This window comes from Macaca thibetana, chromosome 12, assembly GCF_024542745.1.
Source record: "Macaca thibetana thibetana isolate TM-01 chromosome 12, ASM2454274v1, whole genome shotgun sequence".
Lineage (NCBI taxonomy): Eukaryota > Metazoa > Chordata > Mammalia > Primates > Cercopithecidae > Macaca > Macaca thibetana.
Window position 1 is genome coordinate 9,402,162 of NC_065589.1, and position 24,606 is coordinate 9,426,767.

General features: G+C 52.0%; 3 protein-coding genes across 3 annotated transcripts in view; 1 reads left to right on the forward strand and 2 right to left on the reverse strand.

Moving 5' to 3' along the window:
• The window catches only part of DGKD (diacylglycerol kinase delta), a 681,592-nt gene that overhangs the window by 269,323 nt on the left and 387,663 nt on the right, over nucleotides 1-24,606 (reverse strand). The gene's annotated exons all lie outside the window — the stretch shown is intronic.
• The window catches only part of INPP5D (inositol polyphosphate-5-phosphatase D), a 154,131-nt gene continuing 130,214 nt past the window's right edge, over nucleotides 690-24,606 (reverse strand). The window contains exons 20-27 of the mRNA XM_050751561.1: nucleotides 24,391-24,504; nucleotides 22,984-23,066; nucleotides 18,707-18,794; nucleotides 14,645-14,794; nucleotides 13,075-13,171; nucleotides 10,188-10,469; nucleotides 3,885-4,476; nucleotides 690-1,886 (exon numbers count right to left, since the gene is read on the reverse strand). Of these exons, the coding sequence (XP_050607518.1) occupies nucleotides 1,884-1,886; nucleotides 3,885-4,476; nucleotides 10,188-10,469; nucleotides 13,075-13,171; nucleotides 14,645-14,794; nucleotides 18,707-18,794; nucleotides 22,984-23,066; nucleotides 24,391-24,504 (1,409 nt within the window). The 3' untranslated portion in view covers nucleotides 690-1,883. The remainder of the gene's footprint in view (nucleotides 1,887-3,884; nucleotides 4,477-10,187; nucleotides 10,470-13,074; nucleotides 13,172-14,644; nucleotides 14,795-18,706; nucleotides 18,795-22,983; nucleotides 23,067-24,390; nucleotides 24,505-24,606) is intronic.
• LOC126932571 (ephexin-1) overlaps nucleotides 4,521-24,606 on the forward strand; it is a 334,934-nt gene continuing 314,848 nt past the window's right edge. The window contains exon 1 of the mRNA XM_050751567.1: nucleotides 4,521-4,531. The gene's annotated coding sequence lies outside the window, so the exon portion shown is untranslated. The remainder of the gene's footprint in view (nucleotides 4,532-24,606) is intronic.

A 24,606-nucleotide genomic window follows, 5' to 3' on the forward strand; every position in this document is an offset into this window, starting at 1 on the left:
TGAGTCAGAGGCTGGGGCCTGGGACTTAGGTCAGGTTCTACATGGACACCAGGCAGTGAGCCTGCAGGGTGGGGACACCTGAGCGGGGGTAGGGAGCCGTGGTCCCAGCAGGCACTCAGTCCTGCCCCTGCTGAGCTCCACGAGCCACTGAGGTGCGGGAGTGAACGGTTTGCTTGGAGGCTGCCAAGGCACTGCTCCAGGTCCTGCCTGGAGCCCAGGCCTGGTGTCTGTGAGCAGGAGCAGAGCCCAGGCAGCCTGAGGTGGGGCAGAGGTGCTATGGAAGTGGCCTGCACTGTGCCTCTGGGCCAGGGAACCCATGACCTGGGGAGTGCTGACATGTAGTTTTTTTGTCTCTGCAGCTTAAGCACTGAAAACTTATAAGAGCTGGGAGGAGCTTGTGGGCCGCAGGACAGCAGGTATGGAGGGGATGCTTGTGGCCTCTGGGTCGCCGCAGGGCGCTTGGAGTGCCAGGAAGATGTGTGGATGGAAGGAGGGAAGGAGTGCCGTTTACCCCTGTCCCCGGTACAGGACCAGCTTCAGACTGGCTCTATGGTGTCCCATCTGGTCAGGGCAACACCATCCATTACCACCACGAACCCTTAACTGCCTGAGTTGTGCCCTGTGTAGGCCCTGCCGTCTAGAAGGGTATCTATGGCTCCGAATGTCAAGAAAAACGCCACATACACAGCTGAGTGAGAAAGGCACAATTTATTGGTCATGCAGACTTCCACCACGGGAATGTGGGGCACATACCCTTCTGCGTTCACACATACCGCTGCATTTAGCTCCCTACATTAATTCTGCTATGTTGAAAAAGCAACATAAGGAAAGACATCACCCATCTATTCTCCTAATAACCAACGAAGCAGAGCTGAAAGACACAGAGAGAGGAAGAAAAGGCTGCACTATTTCAAGAGCCTGGAATCAAGAGGCCCACCCTCCCTGGCAGCCAGGCTGGAGAGCACGGCTTTCGGGAGCAACAGCAAAGACTCTTCTATCTGCATGATGGAATATGTGTTGGGGGGCTTGGCTTAACTGTGGCTGGTGATGGCTGCCCACCTCGAGGAGGGCACAGGGAACCTGGCACAGTCCTTGGCATCTCCAGCCCAGGCTGAGGCCAGATCTCTCCACTGGAGAGTAGGAGCTGATTTCCTGCTCCTTCCAACTAAAGAACTGAGAAGCCAGGTAGATCCCTGCTCTCAGCTCAGCGATGCCGGGACTCCCGGGCTTTAGCTAAAGCAGCTTGTGTCACTGAAGCTGGACAGAACAGGCTTCTTGTACCCTAAACAAGCTACCCAGACTCTTCAGCTCCTTAAGGCTAAGCCCTTGTCTCACTCCAGGAGGGCACTGGCCTTCTTAATGCTTTCACCCCTCCGAACACACACCATGAACTGGTGGGTTTGGGCACGTGGTTTTAAGTGGCTAGAGCCTCAGCTCTCAAGGTCATCCTGATGTGATGAATGTTCGTAAAGCACTTAGCACAGCACTTGGCACATCGTGAGTGTTCGATTCACGTGGTCATTATTATTATTAACATTATTATTATTATTTATATCTCCACCCTCGAATCGGCGCTGCAGTTCCTTTCTTCAGAATGGCGCCCTCAACAAGGCACTGGGGTCCCAAGTACCAAGAGCGAGCTGGAGACCCAGACTATTTGTTGCCTGTCTGGTGTGCGTTTTTCTTCCAGCCTCAGCACTTGGTGCCAAGTCTCACAGGCAGTGAACTCCCTGGGCCACAGAGAAGCTAGGCTCTTTCCTGAAAACACAAAGCCTTGCATAGGAAGCTGGGCAGGAGGAGCCAGCAGGAGGTCCTGGCAGAGGGTCCAGTGGCTTCGCGCTGTTCCTCTGGGCTCCCGACTCACTGGCAGCTCACTGAGGGCTTCACTGTGGGACAAGAACAGAAGGGCTGTCAGGGCTCATTCTCACCAGGCCATGTTGAACTAAGTGGCCCGGGTCCCTGCATGCTGTGGGCTAGGCCATGCTTCCTTTAACATGTAGCTGAGAAGAGCCAGGGCTCACTGTTCTAAGTACTTTACCTAGTTATTTAAAAAAATTGCTTTTTAGAAATGGGGTCTTGGTCTTACTCTGTTGCCTAGGCGAGAGTGCAGTGGCGCAATCATAGCTCACTGCAGCCTTGAATTCTTGGGCTCTAGCTAGCCTCATGCCTCAGCCTTCCCAGTAGCTGGGACTACAGGTGCATAGCACCATGCCCAGGTAAGTACCATATATCTTTATCTATATATATGTAAAAAATATATACACATATGTAATACGTATAGCATATATATGAAATGATATGTAATGGATATCAATGTAAATACATAAATATAAATATATAATTTCTATATAGATGATAATACATGGTAATAATACAAAATAGCCTATAATGCAATTCTCCTTCTAAGGCTATGAGGTAGGTACCATTAACAGCCCCTTTTTACAGATGGGTAAACTGAGGTTCAAGGCACAGAGCTAGGAAGTGGGAGGGCTGGGATTCAAATCCAACATAGCCTGGCTCTGCAGTCTGTTCTTTTTTTTTTTTTTTTTTTTTTTTTTTTTTTTTTTTTTTTTTTTTGAGATGGAGTCTCACTCTGTTGCCCAGGCTGGAGTGCAGTGTCACGATCTCGGTTCACTGCAACCTCCACCTCCTGGGTTCAAGCAATTCTCCTGTCTCAGCCTCCTGAGTAGCTGGGATTACAGGTGCACACCACAATGCCCAGCTAATTTTTGTATTTTTAGTAGAGACGGAGTTTCACCATATTGGTCAGGCTGGTCTTCAACTCCTGACCTCAGGTGACCCACCCGTCTTGGCTTCCCAAAGTGCTGGGATTACAGGCGTGAGCCACTATGCCTGGCCCAGAGTCTGTTCTTAATCACTGTTAGTCTTGCTCAAAAAATTTTTTATTTTACATGAAGGAAAGGGAAAGTGTGCTGAATTCTCCAAAATACTGGGAAATTTTCAAATATGAGTGTGAATAATAAGAATGAGGCTGGGTGTGGTGGCTTACGCATGTAATCCCAGAACTTTGGGAGGCCCAGGTGGGCAGATCACCTGAGGTCAGGAGTTTGAGACCAGCCTGGTCAACATGGTGAAACCCCATTTCTACTAAAAATACAAAAATTAGCCAGGCGTGGTTGCAGGTGCCTGTAATCCCAGCTACTTGGGAGACTGAGACAGGAGAATTGCTTGAACCCAGGAGGCAGAGGTTACTGGACTCTAGCCTGGGCAACAAAGAGTGAAACTCCATTTGGTTTTTGTTTTTTTTTTTTAATTTTTTGAGATGGAGTCTTGCTCTGTCACCAGGCTGGAGTGCAGTGGCATGATCTCGCCTCACGGCAACCTCCGCCTTCCAGGTTCAAGTGATTCCCCTGCCTCAGCCTCCCGAGTAGCTGGGACTACAGGTGCACACCACCATGCCCGGGTCAATTTTTGTATTTTAGTAGAGACGGGGTTTCATCATGTTGGCCAGGATAGTCTTGATCTCCTGACCTCATGATCCACTGTGCCTGGTGAAACTCCGTTTCAAAAAAAAAATTATAATAATAACAATGAGATATAAATGATTTAGGTTCCTTTTCTTTATGGAATCTTCTTCCTCTGGGCCTGACACTGGACTAAGAGTTTATCCACAGCCCCACCTTTCTTCCTTTCAACAACTGCTGCAGAGGCAATGCAGGGTCAGGGATGTGTGGGACAGTCAGGCCTGGGTTCAAATCCTGACTCTCCCTTTTCATGGAGCAGTTCCCAAGACCATCACTCGCATGTGAGCACATGCATGCGTGCACACATGCATGCACACACACATGCATAGGCACACACATACGCACTCACGCATGCACACGCGCACACATGCACACGAGCCCACGTGTGGCGCCCCGCACCTGCATGGCAGTCCTGCTTAGAGGCCCCGGTGGCCCCTCCTCCGGCCGGTGCTTGCCATGGTACGGGAGCTCGCTGTTGTCGCGGTAGTCGCGGCTCTTGGAGTGCTGGAGGTGCAGGACCGCCGGGCTCTTGACTGGCAGCGGCGGCCGCGGCGTCGGGGTGGGCTGGGTCTGCTGGTTCATTTCCGACCTGGAAGGCTTGATGGGCCTCTTGACTGGCACTGGGGCCTGGGAGCTGATGGCCGTCTTCGGCTTCCCTTGGCTCTTGTCCCCGCCCGCCGCCCTGCCCTCGGCAGAGGACGAGCAGGTGAAGGAGCGCAGCCGGGGCGCGGGCGCCTGCTTGCCGGGCCCCTCGCCGCGATCAGCCTCCTGGGCTTTGGTGAGCACGATGCTGGGCGACAAGATGCCGGGTTCCGGGCAGGGCGGGGGCTCCTTCCGCAGCATTTTCGGGGATTCCTGGTCCTTCCTGGGAGCAGGTTTAGGGAAGGAACTCACGGACCCGTACAGGGGGTTCTCAAACATCTCGGGCTTTGTCAGAGGCAGGTCCTCCTGAGGCAGCGTGTCTCCTGCGTTCTTCCCCAGGTCACTGGGCCTAGAGACAGGGACAGAGCAGGGAAGACACATGTTCAGGGGAGAAGACAGGGGGCGTGACTGCTTAATGACTCTGGGTCTTTCTTTGGGGTGATAAAAATATTTCTGAACTAGTTAGAGACGTGTAACATTGTAAATGTACTGAATGCCACCAAATTGTTTTGTCTTGTTTTGTTCTAGAGACAGAGTCTTGCTCTGTCGCCCAGATGGGAGTGCAGTGGTGTGATCATGGCTCACTGCTGCCTCAACCTTTTGGGCTCAAGCAATCCTTCCCCTCAGCCTCCCAAGTAGCTGGGACTACTTGGGAGTAGCTAGGAGTAGCTGGACGTTGCTGGGAGTAGCAATGCCACCAGGCCTGGCTAATTTTTTTGTTTTGTTTTATTTTGAAGAGATGGGGGGGGGTCTCACTATATTGCCCAGGCTGGTCTTGAACTCTTGGCCTCAAGCAATCTTCTCACTTTGGCTTCCCAAAGTGCTGGGATTACAGGCACAAGCCACTGTGCCCAGCCTAGCAAACTGTTCATTTTGAAATGGTTAACTTTTTTTTAATTTTTATTTATTTATTTATTTTTGAGACGGAGTCTCGCTCTGTCGCCCAGGCTGGAGTGCAGTGGCCGGATCTCAGCTCACTGCAAGCTCCGCCTCCCGGGTTCACGCCATTCTCCTGCCTCAGCCTCCTGAGTAGCTGGGACTACAGGCGCCCGCCACCTCGCCCGGCTAGTTTTTTGTATTTTTTAGTAGAGACAGGGTTTCACCGTGTTAGCCAGGATGGTCTCGATCTTCTGACCTAGTGATCCACCCGTCTCGGCCTCCCAAAGTACTGGGATTACAGGCTTGAGCCACCACGCCCGGCCTGAAATGGTTAATTTTATGTTCAGTGAATTTCACCTCAAGTAAAAAAAAGGAGGAGGAAACAGTACTGTGTTTATCATACGTTGTCCTCAAAGAGAGCCTCAGTTCTGGTCTAGGACCTTTTCCACCATAAAACCTGTTCACATCAGAGCATCTTTGAGCAAGGGGCACAGGACTGGAGGATTTGTAGGAGAAATGAAGCAAGCACTTATATGGCACCTCAGTATCAACCCCTCATCCTCAGATGAGCCTGCTCTCCACAGCCCCTCCCCACCTCCCCAGTCAACAGGCCTCCTTTCCTGGCTCCTCCCATCCCCACCCCCAGCCTCTCCTCTGACTCTAGCAATTCTGCTCCGACCCAGCATTTGCATGACTGCCCAGGAAGGCAATCACACCTCCTCCTCAGAAACCACTTGTGCTACTTGAGGGTGAAAGCTCAAGAGGCTCCATCTACCAAATTTGTGTGTGAGACACTTCCCCATGCACAGCAACACAGCCACAAACAAGGACAGAATCTGAGCTCAGGGGGCCAACATCCCAGTTAACACAGCATCCTTCCCAGCCACATGAAGTCCTCTCCTTGGAAGGCTCTACTAACTCATAGTGGAAGGAACAGGTGGCGGTTGTGGTGCAAGTCAGAGGGAACTCGGACACTTGTGAGTACTGGGGAAACCAAGGCCAGTAGCTAGAAGAAAGGCCCAACCAACTCATGGGCAGGGGAAGCTTCTGTGTTGTGACCCAAAGTAGGTAAGCGCTGCCTTTGCTTGTTTGTGTTCTGATTTATCACTGCTCTGACTGGAGGTGATTTTCTGCTGAGCAAACTATGAGAATGAGGAATGGGAATGCATTTTACTTCCTGACCAGCAGCAGAATCTCCCAGGAGAGTGTTCTGGGATCTGCTTTCTACAAAAAAGGAAGCTACTGTGAAGAAACTGTGGATCACTGGGAACCCACTGAGGCTGTCACGCCTGTTGCTGATGGAATGTGCACTGAGAAGCTGCTCAGAGGCACTCAACAGTGACTCTTTGGGGAGCAGATGTGGGCTCAGGGGACAGAGGCAGGATGTCGTCCTCACACAGGTGCCAGTGAGATGCCACGGAGCTCCAAGGAGGCTAGCCTTAGGGACACACCAAAGGGAGCCTGACTATGCACTTGGGGGTGTTGCCCATTATTTTTTGGAAACACCTTAGAGCAGATGCATATAGAAATGCTGGGGCCTCAAACAAAGACTTTGGAAAGGTGCCCCTCCATGTGCAGCCCTCTTCTGACCCTGTGTGGACCCGCAAAGGCCGTTGCTGTGAGTTAGCCAAGGGAAGAGGGCACAGGAGGGAGTAACTGGCATGGTCACAAGTTTTCAGATGAAGGAGAAAGAAGTCCTGATCTCTGACCACCCTCTCTCAGTGGCTGAGATGGGAGGAGGGGGCTCACTTCAGAGAACTGGGGGCAGGACCAGGAAGAGAGCCCTGGGTGCAAGCCCTTTTGTGATTCCAAAGCTCACTCCTCTGGGAAAAGAGCAGCGAGATAGAGACCAGGGAAGCCTTCCCTCTAAGAGGAGGCTTCTGCTGCACGTAGAGAGGGAAGGCTTGGTGGGGGCGGACGGGGAAGACTGGGGAAAACCACAAAAAACTCAAAAGTAAGTCTTATTCTCCTGACCAAAGGTAACAAGAAATCGACTCCTATAGCAGGCCACAGTTGTTGAATAAAGGAACTGATATCCAGGGGACAGAGTTGATTCCTGCAGCAAATGACTGTACTTCTCAGATTCAGGAGACCAGAGTCTCATCTCTAAAGCAGCTAAGCACTTTCCAGGAGCTGAGAAGAGTCCCCTTCCTAACTGCACCGCTTCTGTCTGGGGTCACCAGCTGTCCTTGCTTGCGCAAGACTGAAGGGTCTCCTGAGATGTGGGGCTTTTAGTGCTAAAACTGGGACAGTACTTGGCAAACCAGAAGGTCAGTCCCTGCACTTGGGTCTGGGTGATGGTGCTTGTAACATCTGCTTCCACAGCCTTTGCTCTGGCTGAGCCCGGGACCTGGAGCAGCGGAAAGGGATGAGGCAGGTGTGTGAGCTGCAGGGCTCCAGGCTCCAAGCGCCTCCTTGGCGAGCAATAAGTTAGAAGCGCACCCTGGGGGCCCCTTGCCCGTGGATGGCAGCCTGTCTGCAGCTGTCGCCATGGGGCTGTGGGGAACATGCTCCCACCAAGCTGTGTGCTCATTGTTATGCACCAAGATCCATTCACTTTGGAAACTGAAAATCATTCACTTACACAAATAATCATGCTCCTTGTTCTTTCGGGTTGCTTAGAGCTCCCTTTCCTGGGGTCTCCAAAGAGGTGGCCACACAGGCACCTTGATACCCACTGAATAGTGCCTTTTGTCCTCATATTTCCAGGGCAGGAAACTGAGGTTGTTTCTCCTCCCCCCAAGTTTCTTAGGGAATGACCGGGGTCTGACATCCTATCAACACATTCTGTACAGAGGGAAAGAGAGACAGCTGAGCTGAACTCCAGGGCTCTCCTGTCCTGTCATTTTCTCTCTCTCTTCCTGACTTCCTCCCATCTATCTTTTTTTTGAGACGGAGTCTTGCTCTGTCACCCAGGCTAACGTGCAGTGGCGTGACCTCAGCTCACTGCAACCTCTGCCTCCCTAGTTCAAGTGATTCTCGTGTCTCAGCCTCCTGAGTAGCTGGGATTACGGGTGTGGGCCACCACGCCTGACTGATTTTTGTATTTTCAGTAGAGATGGGGTTTCACCATGTTGGCCAGGCTGGTCTGAAACTCCTGACCTCAAGTGATCTGCCCATCTTGGCTTCCCAAAGTGCTGGGATTACAGGCGTGAGCCACCGCGCCCAGCCTATCCGTTTTTTAGAGCATATCTCGCACATCTTGGGAAATGAGACTGTCAACAGCTCCTCCATCCAGAGGAAGGCCCCGCCGGGCCAGGCCTGGGAAGGGTGGAGCTGGAGGGAGCTGGAGGACAGTGTGTGATGGAGAACAGCCCCCCTGCTGGCTCTGCCCCATGTGGTGGACAGCACCCAAGTCCTCGTGGAGAAAAGATGAAGAAAAAAACCAGTGGTAGGGGAAGAGAGGCTGAGAGTGAACCCCTTAGGTTATGATAAACCAGCAAAGAGCCTCAAGGGAGACAGTGCTCACGCTATTTTGCCCATCTTAAATCGTTGGTAATTGGGGCTGCACTTTCATGCCTGTCTGTCATCCTGCGGCTACAAGAAACATGTAGAGCTCCCCACTTGTGTATCCATGAGGGGCCCATGGTTGGCTCTGCTCTGTTCCAGCAATACTGGAGAGCAGCTGAGCCTTTGGGAAGTGCTGACTCCGTTCCTTGGCTGCCTGGCCTGGTCTCCTATCTAGCTTCCATTCTTCTGCCTGGCCCAGTTCTAGACTCAGATCAGTTTTCTCCACCGTCCGGGGCTTCCCCAGAGTTTCAGGGCCAGGCCCCATCTCTCTGCGGGCCAGCTACTCTGCCTTTTACATCCCTAGTCCAGTTTCTAACTAAGTGTCCCCCACAGGAGAGACTAGGAAGCTGCTTATAGAACAGGGAACCTCGTGGTCGAGAAAAAAGAGGGGAACTGGAGGGTGGGAGCAGGCTCTACATGGAAACTCCCACCCTGTCCCATGGGGCCCTCTAGGGAGCGGGAGATGCCCGAAGTCTCACTAGCTTTAGAAACATTTTTTCTTTTCTTTTGAGACGGAGTCTTGCTCCGTTGCCCAGGCTGGAGTGCAGTGGCGTGATCTCAGCTCACTGCAACCTCTGCCTCCCAGGTACAAGCGATTCTCCTGCCTCAGCCTCCCGAGTAACTGAGACTACAGGTGCCCGCCACCACGCCCAGCTAATTTTTTGTATTTTTACTAGAGACGGGGTTTCACCGTGTTAGCCAGGATGGTCTTGATCTCCTGACCTCGTGATCTGTCTGCCTCGGCCTCCCAAAGTGTTGGGATTACAGGCGTGAGCCACCACACCCAGCCTTTTTTTCTTTTTTTTTTTTTTTGAGATGAAGTCTCATTCTGCCACCTAGGCTGGAGTGCAGTAGTGCAATCTTGTCTCACTGCAACCTCTGCCTTCTGGGTTCAAGCAATTCTCCTGCCTCAGCTAGGATTACAGATGTGACCCACTGCATCTGGCTAATTTTTGTATTTTTAGTAGAGATGGGGTTTCACCATGTTGGCCAGTCTGGACTCGAACTCTTAACCTCAAGTGATCCGTCCACCTCAGCCTCCCAAAGTGCTGGGATTATAGACGTGAGCCACCGTGACCGGCCAAAACTTGTTTTTTTTTTTGAGATGGAGTTTCGCTCTTGTTGCCCAGGGTGGAGTACAATGGTGTGATCTCGGCTCACCACAACCTCCGCCTCCCGGGTTCAAGCGATTCTCCTGCCTCAGCCTCCGGAGTAGCTGGGATTACAGGCATGCACCACCACCCCAGGCTAGTTTTATATTTTTAGTAGAAACGTGGTTTCTCTATGTTGGTCAGGCTGGTCTTGAACTCCCGATCTCAGGTGATCCACCTGCCTTGGCCTCCCAAAGTGCTGGGATTATAGGCGTGAGCCACCACATCCGGCCCAAAACCTGTTTTTTGATATGTATATAGTTTTTATAGGAGGTTCCTTTTCTTGGCAATATCTTTACAAATTTTTACCCTTTAAAAAGAAATCGAGTTGCACCAATAGGTTAGGACATGGAAGACTCCACATACATGTCTTAGGAGCCTGCTGTGTTCAGGCCCCAGGCATAAGTCATGAGCCAAGCGGACACAAATTGTGGCCCTTCTGAGGCTTCCATTCTAGGGTGAAAGCCCAGGGCGCTTTCACAAGTAGGGAGGGAGCCGTCTTAATGAAGAGGATACTCACCTTGACTCCTGCGTCCTTGGGGGGAGACCCCGGTTTGCTGTCGAGGGTAAAAACTTCTTGGGTGATATGGGTGGCTGGCAGGGAGGTGTCGTAGGACTTTCTCCCCTGCAGGGCCCCATCGGGGAGTCCTTGGGTGGCTGGTCATAGCTCCAGGCTGTGGGCTGCTGGTCAGGGGACAAGGTCTGCTTCATGTGCAGGGGCACTGGTGGCCCAAAGGGCCCCACTCCCATGTAGTTGGGGTTGAGGATTTCGGTGATGCTGGAGCCACTGCATGGAGGGGCCCTGCAGGGAAGACATGGAGTCACATCTCAGGGGTCCCTTCCCTTCTCAGGGTCAGCACCAGCCCAAGGAAAGTGTCCTCTGACAACCCTGGGGCTCCCTCGGGCTCTCCTCAACTCCTTCACCTCTTGGGCAGTGATTCATTCATTCATTCATCTATCCACACAACACTGTGGTTACTGAGGGCCTTGAACGCACCCGGCCCCAGGCCAGGAGGAGGGAATATGGCTGTGAGTGAGGCAGCCGTGGTCTCTATTCTTATGGAACTCACTTTTGATGGGAGAGAAAAACAAGCTCAGTGGCACAGAGACACAATATTGATGTAGTGCTGAAGTCTGAGAGTAACAAGGGGAAGAGATGGAGGCTAGTGAAGCATTGGGACCAACTGGGCATTGGGTGGCCCCAGGAGGCCCCATCTGAGGGGTGGTCTTTTAGCTGAGATAAGAAGATAAGCAGACAAGAGAGAAAGAAGGGGAGAGTGTTCTCGGCAGTGGTAAGAGTACTTGCAAAGGCCTCCAGGTGAGAGGGGTTTGGCCTGTTCCTGGACAGTCTGAAGGCTGGTGAGCAGGTGCAGAGGATGGAGTGAGAAGCTGCAAGGCTGGTGGGGCAAAGAGATGGTGGGGGGTGGCCTGGGTGGCAGGAAGGAGGGGATTTTCAGGGCAGACTGTGGCAGGGGTTCATCTGGAACACATCAGCCCACACGTTTGTGTGTGCAGCGTCAGCATGGAGGCAGCCACGTGCATATTTAGAAAAATGAGTGTGAGGTCACAGAGATCAAGGCTGGAGCCTGGAATGGGGGCCAATCAGCTTAAAGCTATGGAGGGCATGGCCCAGGCCTGGGTGAGGTGGCCCCAACAGATACATTGCATGCTGTCACTGTGTCAGGCACTCGCCTCCTGAGAACTGAGTTCTGAGTATATAGATTGTCAGGGACACTCCACATCTCCCATGTGCTCCGCCAGCCTGGTTCCGAGTTGTACCTTGCTGCCATCCACCAGTGTCTGCTTCAGAAATAAATGCTTGTTCTCATGCGAGTCAAAATGGAAAAGAATTTGTTTCCCTACACTGATCCTGATTTTGGAACCCAGTAGACACTTCAGAGCCAGGATGCATTTGCTGATGGGAATATCATAGGAGGGAAAGAGGGAAAGGGGATGCTTGTGTGCCCACAGCTGTGAACGTCGGAAGCTGGAAGTGGATCAGGGAATGTGCTAGAGATGAGAATTCCTGTGTTCAACGGGGGTGGCTGGGGTGAGGGCAAGGGTTGGTGGGGACGAGTGTTGTGGGGAAGGGAGGGAGGAGAGGAACAAGCTATGTCTGCTGCTGGCATGGTTCTGCCTCCTCGGCTGGTGAGCTGGCAAAGAGACCAGAACTTGATTCTGGAACTCGAGACCACATCGGTGAGTTAGGGCAGCCCTGCTACCAAGGATGTCTGTATTCTGGTAATACAGACTTTAACATCTGTACTATTCTCAGTTCAGTCTCTGCCGAGAACAACCGGTGTGCATTTTCCCGCAGTGATTTTTCTTGCTAGTGATAGGGTGGGGTTTGGTGGCCACAGATCCCATGATTGCTGGTGTCGTTTGTCCCACAGGAGACACAGCCACCATTTGTAGACTTGGAATCTCTCATCCTCTCTGCAGTCACTTCTTCATGCGCTAGGCCGCAAGTTCCTAAGTCAGGGACTGCACTGAATTTGCCTTGATTTCTCTAGAACTGGACACATCATAGGGACTCAAAAATGTTAGCTGAGTCAAACTGAACTTTCCGTCACGTTAGAGTTTCCCAGGCTTTGTCACAGTCACACCAACCTCCCCAGCAGTCAAACGACACCGAGCAGTCAGGAGAGCACCTCTCCTGGGCTGGAGCTTCTTTCTCCTGTGTCCTGGGTCTCTCTGTGCTTCAGTTCACCTTCTCACAGGCCCTGGGTCTGCAGAGCCATGCTAGTGTTTTGTTTTGTTTTGTTTTGAGACAAGGTCTTACTCTGTCGCCTAGGCTGGAGTGCAGTGGCACAATCACAGCTCACTGCAGCCTCAGCCTTTTGGGCTGAAGCAATCCTTCCATCTCAGCCTCCTAAGTAGTTAGGACTACTACACCCAGCTAATTATTATTGTTATTTGAGACAGAGTCTCGCTTTGTCACTGCTGGAGTGCAGTGGCAAAATCTTGGCTCACTGCAATCTCTGCCTCCTGGGTTCAAGCAATTCTTGTGCCTCAGCACCCCCGCCCCCGCCGAGTAGCTGGAATTACAGGCATGTGCCACCATGCCCAGCTAATTTTTGTATTTTTAGTAGAGATGGGTTTTCACCATGTTGGCCAGGCTGGTCTCAAACTCCTGACCTCAAGTGATCCACCCATCTTGGCCTCCCAAAGTACTGGGATTACAGGCATGAACCGCTGCACCTAGCCAAATTTTTTTTTTTAGAGACAGGGTCTCGATATGTTGCCCAGGCTGGTCTCAAAACTCCTGCGCTCAAATGATCCTCCAGCCTTGGCCTCCCAAAGTGCCGGAATTACAGGCATGAACCATCACACCCGGCCAAACCATGCTAATTTGTCATGAGTCCCTGATATCCACCCTCCTCACACCTACCCCACACCCACTTTACCTGCTGGTGGCTTCCCACTGCTTCATGGGGTCATGGCTGGTGAGGCTCTTCAGGGTCTTTGGCCCACTGGACTCATCACGCTCTGTCTTCACAAAGTCTGGAAGGAAAGGGCCGGGAAAGAGCATGTGAGGGACCAGCTTCCAGAGCTTAGACAAGGGATGGCAAAGGGGTTTCCATTTGCAGGCTAAAGCTGCACAGTGAATAGTGAGTACCTGGGGAGGTGAGTTAAGCAAGATTCTGAGGCCTCATAAGAGTTCAGTGATTGATTAGTTATGCCTGTTGTGGATCCACGGAGAGTAAGCAAGATTCTGAGGCTTTGTAAGAGTTCAGTGATTGATTAGTTATGCCTGCTGTGGATCCACAGAGAGGAGAGTTGGGATCCAGAGTTATCATTTCATGTGACATTTCCAACTTATTGGTCTCATCAAGGAACAAAGCAGGCAAATATGTTTTGTCAGACCAGGCGCGGTGGCTCATGCCTGTAACCCCAGTACTTTGGGAGGCCAAGGCAGGTGGATCACTTGAGGTCAGGAGTTCCAAACCAGCCTGGCCAAGATGGTGAAACCCTGTCTCTACTAAAAATACAAAAATTAGCTGGTGGCGGGCACCTGTAATCCCAGCTACTCGGGAAGGTGAGGCAGGAGAATTGCTTGAACCGGGGAGGTGGAGGTTGCAGTGATCCGAGATCGTGCCACTGCACGCTAGCCTGAGTGAGACCTTGTTTAAAAAAAAAAAAAAAAAAAATGGCTGGGTGCAGTGGTCACGCCTGTAATCCCAGCACTTCAGGAGGCGGAGATGGGTGGATCACTTGAGGTCAGGAGTTCCAGACCAGCCTGGTCAACATGGTGAAACCCTGTCTCTACTGAAAATACAAAAATTAGCTGGGTGTGGTGGTGGGTGCCTGTAGTCTCAGCTACTCTGGAGGCTGAGGCAGGAGAATCACTTGAACCCCAGAAGTGAAGGTTGCAGTGAGCTGAGATTGTGCCACTGCACTCCAGCCTGGGGCACAGAGTGAGACTCTGTCTCAAGAAAAAAAAAAAAAAAGCGGTTTGGAAGGTACAGAAACCTGGGTGGGCACCATGAGGGCGGGGTTTAGGCACGTACAAGGGTCTGTTTGTATATGTAAGTGGGCACCACGTGGCCACGTGGACAAGCAGAGGTCGCCCAAGAAATTGTAAATCTCAACTGCAGCTGTAGCTTTGGTCTTCCCCGGACAGCCTGGAAGGAGCCATTTAACAAGAGGTAGGTTCGCTTGGTACCCTGGGTCCTTCTTTTAGCGGAGATGCTAATGGAGGAATGACAAGGCCTAAGGGCTGATAGGTGAGGTTCGGGGCTGTGAACACTCCGCAGGGTCGGGGAGGGCGATCTGGGGGTGCTGGGTGTGGGTTCTGTTGGGAAATTTTTGAGTCGAGTGAGGGCTGGGTCAGATTGTCTGAGATCTTTTCCAGCGCTGGATTTCTGCTCTGAGGCCGCAGCAGAGAGAATATTCGATAGCTTTGCTGAGAGAAAGCACGTTCCTGTCCCTAAGTGGTGGGCTGAAGAGGGCGCTGGGGAGGGGCTTGCTGCTTACCATAGAGCTTCTCCCTTGTCTTGCCCTGAGAGGTCTGCAGCTTGATCTCCCCCTGGAAGTGGCCTGTCAACTCCCCATGGTGGGTGAGAGGCGTGTAGATGGGCAGCTGCGTTTCTGTGGCCTCTAACCGAAGGGCAATGCAGCCCTCGCCTGCGGGGAAAGCGGGAGACAGCTGGGTGAAGATTCTGCCTTTTCATGGCGGAAACACCAAACTCTTGGCCGGAGAGTTGGCTCTGTCATCCAAAGACGGTGCTTTGAAACTATGGCCCAGGGAAGGATTATTTAATAAATACGTCAGAACAGCACCGCAGTACTTTGGGGGCAAATGTCTCAAGTCTTAGAACAAAAGGTGAATTAGTTGATGTAAAAAAATTATATTGTAGAAAACGTAGCAGAAAGACAGGATTAAACACTCATCTGATTGCTTTGGGAATGAAAACTTCCCAAGATCTGATGCAGTATAAGACATGACAGAACAACATTGGCGGCAAGAGAATATGCAAGTTTAAAACTTGCACAGAGGAAAAACCTAAAATAAAAAGAAAACAGATTGGGAAGAGTATCTGCAGCCAGCTCCCCAGGCAAGAGGGTACTCCATCTGAATTCCACGAGGAACTCCTCAAAATCAAATCCCCAGCACGTACATGGACAGATAATACAGACAGACATTTCACACGAAAAGAACTGCATCCGGCTAATTTTAATAAATGGAAAATAGTTCCACTTTCCTAGCCATCAAAAATGCAAACTAAGGAATCACTAAGTTGCTCTTTCACAGACATGAAGTTGGCGTAGATAGGAAGGGAGAAAAATAACACCCAATGCACCGGGCACAGTGGCTCACGCCTGTAATCCCAGCACTTTGGGAGGCTGAGGCGGGCTGATCACTTGAGGTCAGGAGTTCAAGACCAATCTGGCCAACATGGTGAATCCCCGTCTCTATGAAAAATTACAAAAATTAGCCAGGGGTGGTGGTGCTTGCTTGTAGTCCCAGCTACTCGGGATGCTGAGGCAGGAGAATCTCTTGAATCTGGGAAGCGGAGGTTGCAGTGAGTCAAGATCGTGCCACTGCACTCCAGCCTCCAAAAACAAAAAACGAAACCACCCAATGCCAGCAAGGATGTGGGGAAGCCTGTCCATGGTGAGGTCGGCTGAGACAGCCTTTACAGCAATCAGTTTGGTGTCAAGTGCCAAGAAGCACAAACACTGACACCTCTGGCCCAGCAAACGTGGGAACCTGTCCTTAAGAGATTACTCAAAAGAATAAAAAATGTAGCTGAAGAATAATAAAAAATGTCCACAAAGAGATTCATCTCAGCATTACTGATAGCACCAACAAAAACAACTGACAGAAACTCAATAATAGTACTTTTAAAATGAGGAATACTTTTAAAATGAGGATGCAGTAAGTCCATGGAACATAACGCAGCCATCAAAAGGAACAGTCACAAAGATGGGGCAGGAGAAACATGGAAAATGTATTTAATCTAATACCAAGTGAGGGAAGCAGAGTATAAAATAATGTTTCTGTGATGGTAAGTATGAAAATCTAGGTGTGCCTATGCATGAGGCTGGAAATGTGAAACCAAAATAAAAATGATTACTGGAATGAGACTGTTGCTTTTTCTCCTTTTCCTTATGATGATATGCTGTTTGTGAGTATGAATGTGAAGCAGAAGAAACAAAGGAGGATTACAGGATTTTATTTTTAAAGACAGGGTCTTGCTGTGTCACAGAAATACAGGATTTGAATGAGAAAATGAAGCATGTGTTTTGTGTACTGCCTGTTTCCTGCCATCAAAGCTTCAAACATTTCAACAGCTACTCAGATGCTCTTGCATCTATGACGAGGGTACCCCATCAGGGCCATTACACTCCTCAGGCTCTGCCCACCCCTCCTCCAGCTCCGGGACCCTCTTGCCAGCGCTGCACTGGGAACAGGGAAGAGCTGTCTGGGCTCAGGCCCAAGATCCTGTTGTTACCTCCGACAAGCTACTCAGTAGCTGCATGAACTTCAGGTCTCCCAGCCTCCTTTCCTCACCTCCCCAAAGAGGGGAGCCACAGTGCCCACACCCAGGTGTTGGCAGAGCCTGCACAGTGGGCGACTATGCACAGGGCTTTCCTTTGTGTCTGCAGCCTCTTCCTCTTTAGTGACTTCCACCAAGCAGCATTCAAAGCTCTTCCATTTCAAACAAATAAGCACGTGGACAAATGTGCTCCCTTGACCCAGGCGCATTCTCCTCCGCCTCCTCATGCCCTGTTAACTCCTAAGTGCCAAGGTCTGATGTCACCCTGGCCCTTCCATGGACAATGCGCTCACCAAGTCTGCTGATGGGCTGAGTCACTTCATCTAAGGGACGCTCGGTCTTTGTGTTGGGCCCCTTGGCCACATTTGCTATTGTAACCACACCCTCTTCTTGACCCAACTTTTCTGATGGTGTCCTCAACACCACAGCATTCTGGTCTTTCTCGTACGCTGTGGCTGTGCCTTGGTCTCCCTTACCCGCGGCACTACACCTAACCCAGTGCAGGAAGTGGAAGCATCATTCATGCAGCCCTGATATGGTTTGGCTGTGTCCCCACCTAAATCTCTTCTTGAATTGTAGTTCCCATAATCCCCATGTGTCGTGGGAGGGACCAGGTGGAGATAATTGAATCATGGGGTGGTTTCCCCATCCTTTGCTCAATAGTGATAGTGATTGATAGTGATCGTGATAGTGATGGTGAGTGAGTTCTCAAGAGATCTGATGGTTTTACAAGGAGCTTCGCCCACCAATGGGCACCCACTTCTCCTTCCTGCCATCATGTGAAGAAGGATGTGTTTACTTCCCCTTCTGCCATGGTTGTAAGTTTCCTGAGGCCTTCCCAGCCCTGCAGAACTGTGAGTCAATTACACCTCTGTCCTTATAAGTTACCCGTCTTAGGTATGACGACAACATGAGAACAGACTAATACAGACCCTTTCCCCAATCCCAAGCCCAGTTTTCTACTCCATTCCTCTCAACGTTTTTCCTCTTCTCTCCCTTTTTACTGTCACTACTTCTATTCTGGCTCACTCATCTGTCATCTTGATCACTGCAGATGCAGATTTCCAAGATGTGAATCTGATCCTGTTACTTCCTTGCTTGAATCTTCAATGGCTCCCTACTGCCCTCAGGATAAGGTATTTACTCTTAGCTTGGCTTGTAAAGAGAGGCTTGGTCTGGCTCCTGCCTCCAGCCTCTCTGTCCCCTCCAGGCTCTCTCTGCCTCTCTCACCCCATGCCTAGCCACACATGTGGTCTAGCAAGGGTGATCCTGACTTTGGGCTGGAGCCACAAACAGGCAGAGATGGTACAAAAGCCCCTGGTGTCTCTCTGGCCACAGGCCTCCACAGCCTGCCTGGTCTGGGCACTGGGCATTGCCGAGCAGAAGACCAGAGAGCCCTGGGCTGGTGTTTCCAGCACCCCAAGTGCCACTCAGGGGACCCTGAACCACACCTCAGCCCAAATTGCTCTGGCTGGGGGGAGGGGGTCTTCAGGCAGAGGGTGGCCACTCGGGGGCAGAAGCAGCAGCCCCTTTGTGCCTGAGCAGGTGTTTTAGAGACTGGGTCAGCAGAGGGGGGTCTGTGGCTCCAGATCTGTGAGCTGAGGAGGCTGACTCAGGACACATGAGAAGCAGAGAAAGGCAGGCAGACCTGGGTTCAAATGAGGGCACAGCCACCACTACCTGTGTGACTTGGGCAAATCACTTGATCTTTCTGAGCCTCTGTTTACTTGTCGGAGAACAGTAAGGTCTTGTCAAGATTGCATCACATAATACTGGAAAGTGCCTGGCACAGATCTCACACATAGGGAAGGCTCAATACGTGGAAGGGGTTGCCACTGCTGGCCGTCCTGCCCAGAAGCCTAGTCGGGAGGGAAGGATGACTTAGTGATGACAGTCCCACTAGCAGCCCTGGGATGGGGAAAGGAGAGGCAGGAGCCTATGACCGGAAGTGCCAGGTGGGCTCTCCCTGAAGGTGATGCTACGTCACAGGCCGCCAGCTCACTGGCAGGTGTGGCACCTGTCCACAGACCCTTACCATAGGATTCGTCGCTGTCAGAGGACTTGATGCTGATGAGGATGTGCTGGTCTAGCAGGTACTCAGGGTCAGAGATAATGGGCTTCAGCTGCAGAGAGAAGGGCACAGGACTGGAGTTGACGGGCAAGGGACAGGTGAGGGGACAGGTGGGTGTACAGGTGGATAAGGATGACGAAAGGTGTTCTTAGTCATCAGATCCAAATCTCTGCTGTCCATACCCAACAGAGCAGGTGGGGTACAGCTTTCACATACACCCTGTCCAGCAAGGTGGGGGTTAGCTTCCTTCCCTGTCGCCTTTACCTCCACACTGCACCCCAGGCCTCCTAAACTGAGCTGGCTCCCAGGTCCCAGCAAGAAGGCCTGACCCCTTGGCCGGGCGCGGTGGCTCAAGCCTGTAATCCCAGCACTTTGGGAGGCCGAGGCGGGTGGATCACGAGGTCAGGAGATCGAGACTATCCTGGCTAACATGGTGAAACCCCGTCTCTACTAAAAATACAAAAAACTAGCCGGGCGTGGTGGCGGGCGCCTGTAGTCTCAGCTACTCGGGAGGCTGAGGCGGGAGAATGGCGTGAACCCGGGAGGCGGAGTTTGCAGTGAGCCGAGATCACGCCACTGCACTCCAGCCTGGGAGACACAGCGAGACTCCGTCTCAAAAAAAAAAAAAAAAAAAAAAAGAAGGCCTGACCCCAAATGGGCCCCATCCATTGCCCGCGTTCCTTCCCATCCCTAGGCCAGAGTCATGGAGGAGGACGCAGGCTGACGGACAAGTGGGGCCAGGCACCAGGTCTGGAATGACCCCTGCACTCCACCCTGCACCAGGCTCCCCGCACAGAGCACACACCTTCTCCTTGGCCCCTCCAGGACTGTGGCTGCATCCCAGCCCTGCCCCTATCTGGCTTGCGCCTATCTGGGGAGGACACAGCCTCTGTGTCCATCATGGCAGAGCCCCCAGCTGGGCCTGGAATGTCCTACAGATTGTTAGGGGTGTGGCTCAGCGAATGACAGACACAGACTCCCACATTCCATCTGTGAGCACGTTTCCAGAACCGGGGACTGCCAGCTCCCCCAGAGGCCCTGCTGGCCTGGCCGGTGGCGGGGGGTGCTGCTAGCAGGCTTTGCACAATGCTGGGGGAGCCTCGGACCTCACCAGTGGGGGCTGTGTCCGGGCGAGCGCAGGGAGAAGCATCACACGCACACTAGCTCCTCATCTGCTACAAGTTATGACTTTTCAGATTTATGACTTTTTCAGATGTGGGGCTGTTCCTCACGATGACTCCCATACAGAAGGGCCAAATAAAAAGGTGATACTTTGTTCTAGGGATTCCCTCCCTTCCTTTCCAGACACCAAAAAGCTCTGGTACAGGGCTCTGGGCACCATGTTGGCCAACAGGGCAGACTCACTACATCTCCATTCAGAAAGTTCCAGGCCGAGCACAGTGGCTCATGCCTATAATCACGGCACTTTGGGAGGCCGAGGCGGGCAGATCACTTGAGGTCAGGAGTTCAAGACCAGCCTGGCCAACATGGTGAAACCCTGTCTCTACTAAAAGATACAAAAATTAGCGAGGCGTGGTGGTGTGTACCTGTAATCTCAGCTACTTGGGAGGCCGAGGCAGGAGAACCACTTGAACCTGGGAGGCGGAGGTTGCAGTGAGCCGATTTGGCACCACTGTACTCCAGCCTGGGCAACAGAGCGAGACTCAGTCTCAAAAAAAAAAAGTTCCAGAACAGATGATTGGAAATTGCAGTGGAGCTCTGGGCACTCCAGGGTTCCACGGCTGCACCAATCATCACTTGGCTCCTGGCACGAGGTGATGCCTGGCTCTAAGTTAGACCCAGGGCCAGAGCTGGGGGCCTCGGATGCAGGAGGAAGACCGGGTCCTCCCTGGGATGCAGTGGGAGTGGGGTGACAGACATCTGAACAACAAATGTCTCTGTGGGACACCACCACCCTGGCAGGGGGTGGCAGGGAGGAGGACTCTCTAGGGGGCCATGGCAGAGATTTACAGGGTGAACAGAGGAGGCTGCCAGGCAACAGGGGTGGGACGGGGGTTCAGGGAGCAGGAGACAGTGAAGGCTCCTGCAGTCCTGTGGGAACAGCAGATGAGGCTGCTTAGCCCACTGGGCAACAGGAAGTCGACTGGATAAAGAGGGGGACGCCAGGATCAGATAGGCATTCCAGAAAGATCCATCAGCGTTCAGGATGCCTCAGCAAGAGGCAGGAGACAGGAAAGGTGGACCCCCTGGGAGGGGGCAGGGGGACAGAGGCAAGAGGAACAGCAGGACTTGGTGGCTGTGAGGATGTGGGGAGTGGAGGAAGACAGGGTGCCCTAGGGGGTCCCTGAGCTGGACAGGGGGGTGAACGTGTTGGGGAATGGGGTGCTGCTCTCTTTTCCAGCTTCACCAAAGGAGGAAACTACTGTTCAGGCCCTGCCTGGAAGCAGCCAGGGAGGAAGAGCAGGAGGAGGGGCTTGGGCCGGGTGAGGCAGAAATGTCTCCTTGGAGCCCAGAGCCCCCATGACTAAGGGGCCTGAAGACAGCCCCAGAACAGGGCCTTCTGACAGCTCTTCTGGGGCCTCAGTGGGAGACCCCAGTCAGAGCCACGTGAGCTGGCCGCGGCCTCTGAGTAATTTGGAATTGGGCCGCAGTGGGGGGAATCTGGAGTTCAGGTCAGCCGCTGCTCCTCAGATGATGTGGCTTTTTTACATGGCCTGAGAGTTGGTTCCAATCAAAGGTTAATGCCAGTGTGGGTCCAGCCTCCTGAAACCTGCCTACATCCTACCCCAGTCTCAGGAGAGAATGGGTCCCTTCACCTGTCCTTTAAAATTCACCTCCAGTGTCACCTCCGAGGGCAGCCCCCAAGATGCCCCACCTCCTGTGATGGATCTGCCTGGCCTGGGACTCCTCTCCATTCCACCCCTCCCTCGCGGCATGAAAAAGAAACTCACTTCCCACCCAGCATGAACAACCACTAAGCTCCTAATAAGCTTGTACTCGATGACACCCGACACCTCTACTGTCAATTTAGCACTACAAAAGCAGATTCAGTAGAAAAGCATTAAAAAAAAAAAAAAATAGAGACAGGGTCTCACTGCATCACCCAGGCTGGAGTACACTGGCATGATCATAGCTTAGTGCAGCCTGGATCTCCTAGGCTCAGGTTATCCTCCCGCCTCAGCCTCCAGAGCAGCTAGGACTACAGGCATGCGCCATCATGTCTGGCTAGTTAAGAAAAAAAAAAATTTTAGGCTGGGTGCGGTGGCTCATACCTCTAATCCCTGCACTTTGGGAGGCCGAGACCAGTGGATCACTTGAGGTCAGGAGTTTGAAACCAGTGTGGCCAACATGGGGAAACCCCATCTCTACTAAAAATACAAACATTAGCTGGGTGTGGTGGTGCACACCTGTAGTCCAAGCTACTCAGGAGGGTGAGGCAGGAAAATCGCTTGAACCTGGGTGGTCGAGGTTGCAGTGAGCCAAGATCATGCCACTGCACTCCAGCCTGGGCGACAGAGCAAGACTCTGTCTCAAAAAAAAAAAAAAAAAAAAAAACAAAAAAAAATGATTTTTTTTTTTTGTAGAGATGGGGTGTCACTGTGTTTCCCAGGCTAGTCTTGAACTTCTGGGCTCAAGCAATCCCCCCGCCTTGGCTTCACAAGTGCTGGGATTACATGTGTGAGCCACACCAGGCCAGAAAACCATTTTTTCTATAGCAAAGAAGACTGTGTTCCCACTAAAGTTTGGTTGAGTGTTTTCAATTCCACCCTCTGCTCTTGCAGGGTCACAGACATGTCAAGTACTTTGTGTGTTCACAAGTGTATGATTAGCAGCCAACAGACCTCTCTCTATGCCTCTCTGTACTCAATTCTATGAACCAGCACTGAATAGGAAAACAAGCATCAAAGCGGGTATTGGAGTCTTGGGGTTGCATCCTAGGTGTGTTACCGCAGCCATGAGGCCATGAACAAACAGCGCTTGGCCCTGCACCTGATTTTCCTTCTTTGCAAAATCATGTGGTTAGATGAGCTGACCTCTAGATCCCTTCTGTGATCCTTTAGGGGAACTGAAACCATTTAGGAATAATGAGGCCACATACCGACTGCTGCAAAGCATGTCATGAACCACCGCGAGCGAGAGCTTGCTCCTAGAGGGGCCTCTTCGGTCTATGAGATTTCTGCTCCCTCTGGTCAGGCCTGGCCATAGCTCTGCCGCTGGCTGGTGCTCCCGGCCTAGCAAATGCAAATCTTCTTTTGGGGAATGCCTTGCTCTAGAATTACCTTTGGAAGGGTCTCACCAAACTTCACCACCAGCTCCCCCTCACTTCCTTCTTCATTTTCTCCTTCCTGACTCTTGACGAAACCTGTTGGAGGACAAGAAGGCTGGTTTTCAGAAAACAAAGCAAGAACCAGATAGAAAATACTCCCTGGTCACCCCACCCAGACCGAGGAAGATGTGCTCTCGCCCTTTTTTTTTTTTTTTTTTTTTTTTTTAAATCTCGGGGCCTCAGCATCATTTAGGAGTCAGGCCTGCCGGGGATTCTGTTTTTGTTCAGGGACTGGTCATTTGCCAACATGGTCTAATTATTTTTAGGAAAATCAAAGAGATTCCCCTCCTTTTCAGTTCCTCTTTGCAACAAACCAGGCAACAAAGAAATCATCACATCACAGGCAAAAAGATTAGGAAACTTGACAGCTCGTCCCACGCCACTCAAGATAGCAGCCTTTTGAAATTCTAATTTAAGCTTCCTAATATGCTGTTTCCATAGAAATGTATGCAAGTGTCTTGATAGTTTATTAAAACCACCCGCACAAAAATCTTCATCATTTTTCGAACCGCTTTGACCCTGCTGGGTGAACTGGGGCTTGGGGACTCAGTGGCAAAGGCCGCTCTAGCACCAGGCCCGGGCCCGGCTGAGTTGGAGAAGGAGGTAGGGACCAGAGGGGCAGAACTGGCAGCACACGCTTCTTCCTGATTTCTGGAAGCATCCCAGCCAGGCCCTCACAAAATGCCCTTTTGTGGAATTGATGTCCCCTATTCCTCCCCCGACCACTATGCAGACCATCTCAGTGAAGAGGGCTGGATACACGCAGCTCTTCCCTGGCCGTGAAACAGCTTTAGACAACATGCCTAGAAATGTCACCTGGAAAGGGTGTTTCCTAAACACAGTTTGTGCTAAATGCCGCTGGCTCAGGGGAGCCTGTCCATCTCCTGCTTGCTTTCGGACGCTGCAGACCCCCTGAGAAAGACGCCACAATCTCCAAAGAGCAAGAGGGGCCAGGGCGACAACAGGCAGAGACAGCTCCAGCCCTCACACTGGCTCTCTGAGGTCTGGACCTGGGCCCAATGCTCTCTGGCTGAGTCAGAGCCCCAGCTTGCAGGGAACCTCGAGCGGGTCACAGTCCACCCTCAGGGGCAGGGATTGGACCCTGCCTGCCACCTACAAGGGACTGAGAGGTCAGTACATTCATGGCCATCCCTGCCCCTAGGGCTGCACAGGCCACAGGGGGACCCTTGGCAGTAACTGAGTGTCCCCTTGAGCCATCCACCTGCAGCCCCACTTCTCTGATCCGCTTTGTGAGTCTTTTCCAGGGAGAGGAGAAATGGGGCAAAGTGCCAAGTACAAAAGACGTTTATAAGAAGGCTCCGGCCAGCTCCGCCCAGAAGGTAGCTCAGCAGCCACTTACTCTCCAAGCAGCTCGAGTGGAACTCCAGGTAGAATTTGGTCTGGGACTTGGTCTTCAATGTGGCGTAGCACCTGAGAAACTCAATCTGTCCTTGGCTGTCGACAGTCCCAGGACCTGGAACAGGGGAGAACGGGGACTCAGTTCCACAATGTGCCTGGAGATGGAGCATTTCCAATTAGTTCTCATGCCACGTACTGAGCTCCTTCTCAGGGTCCC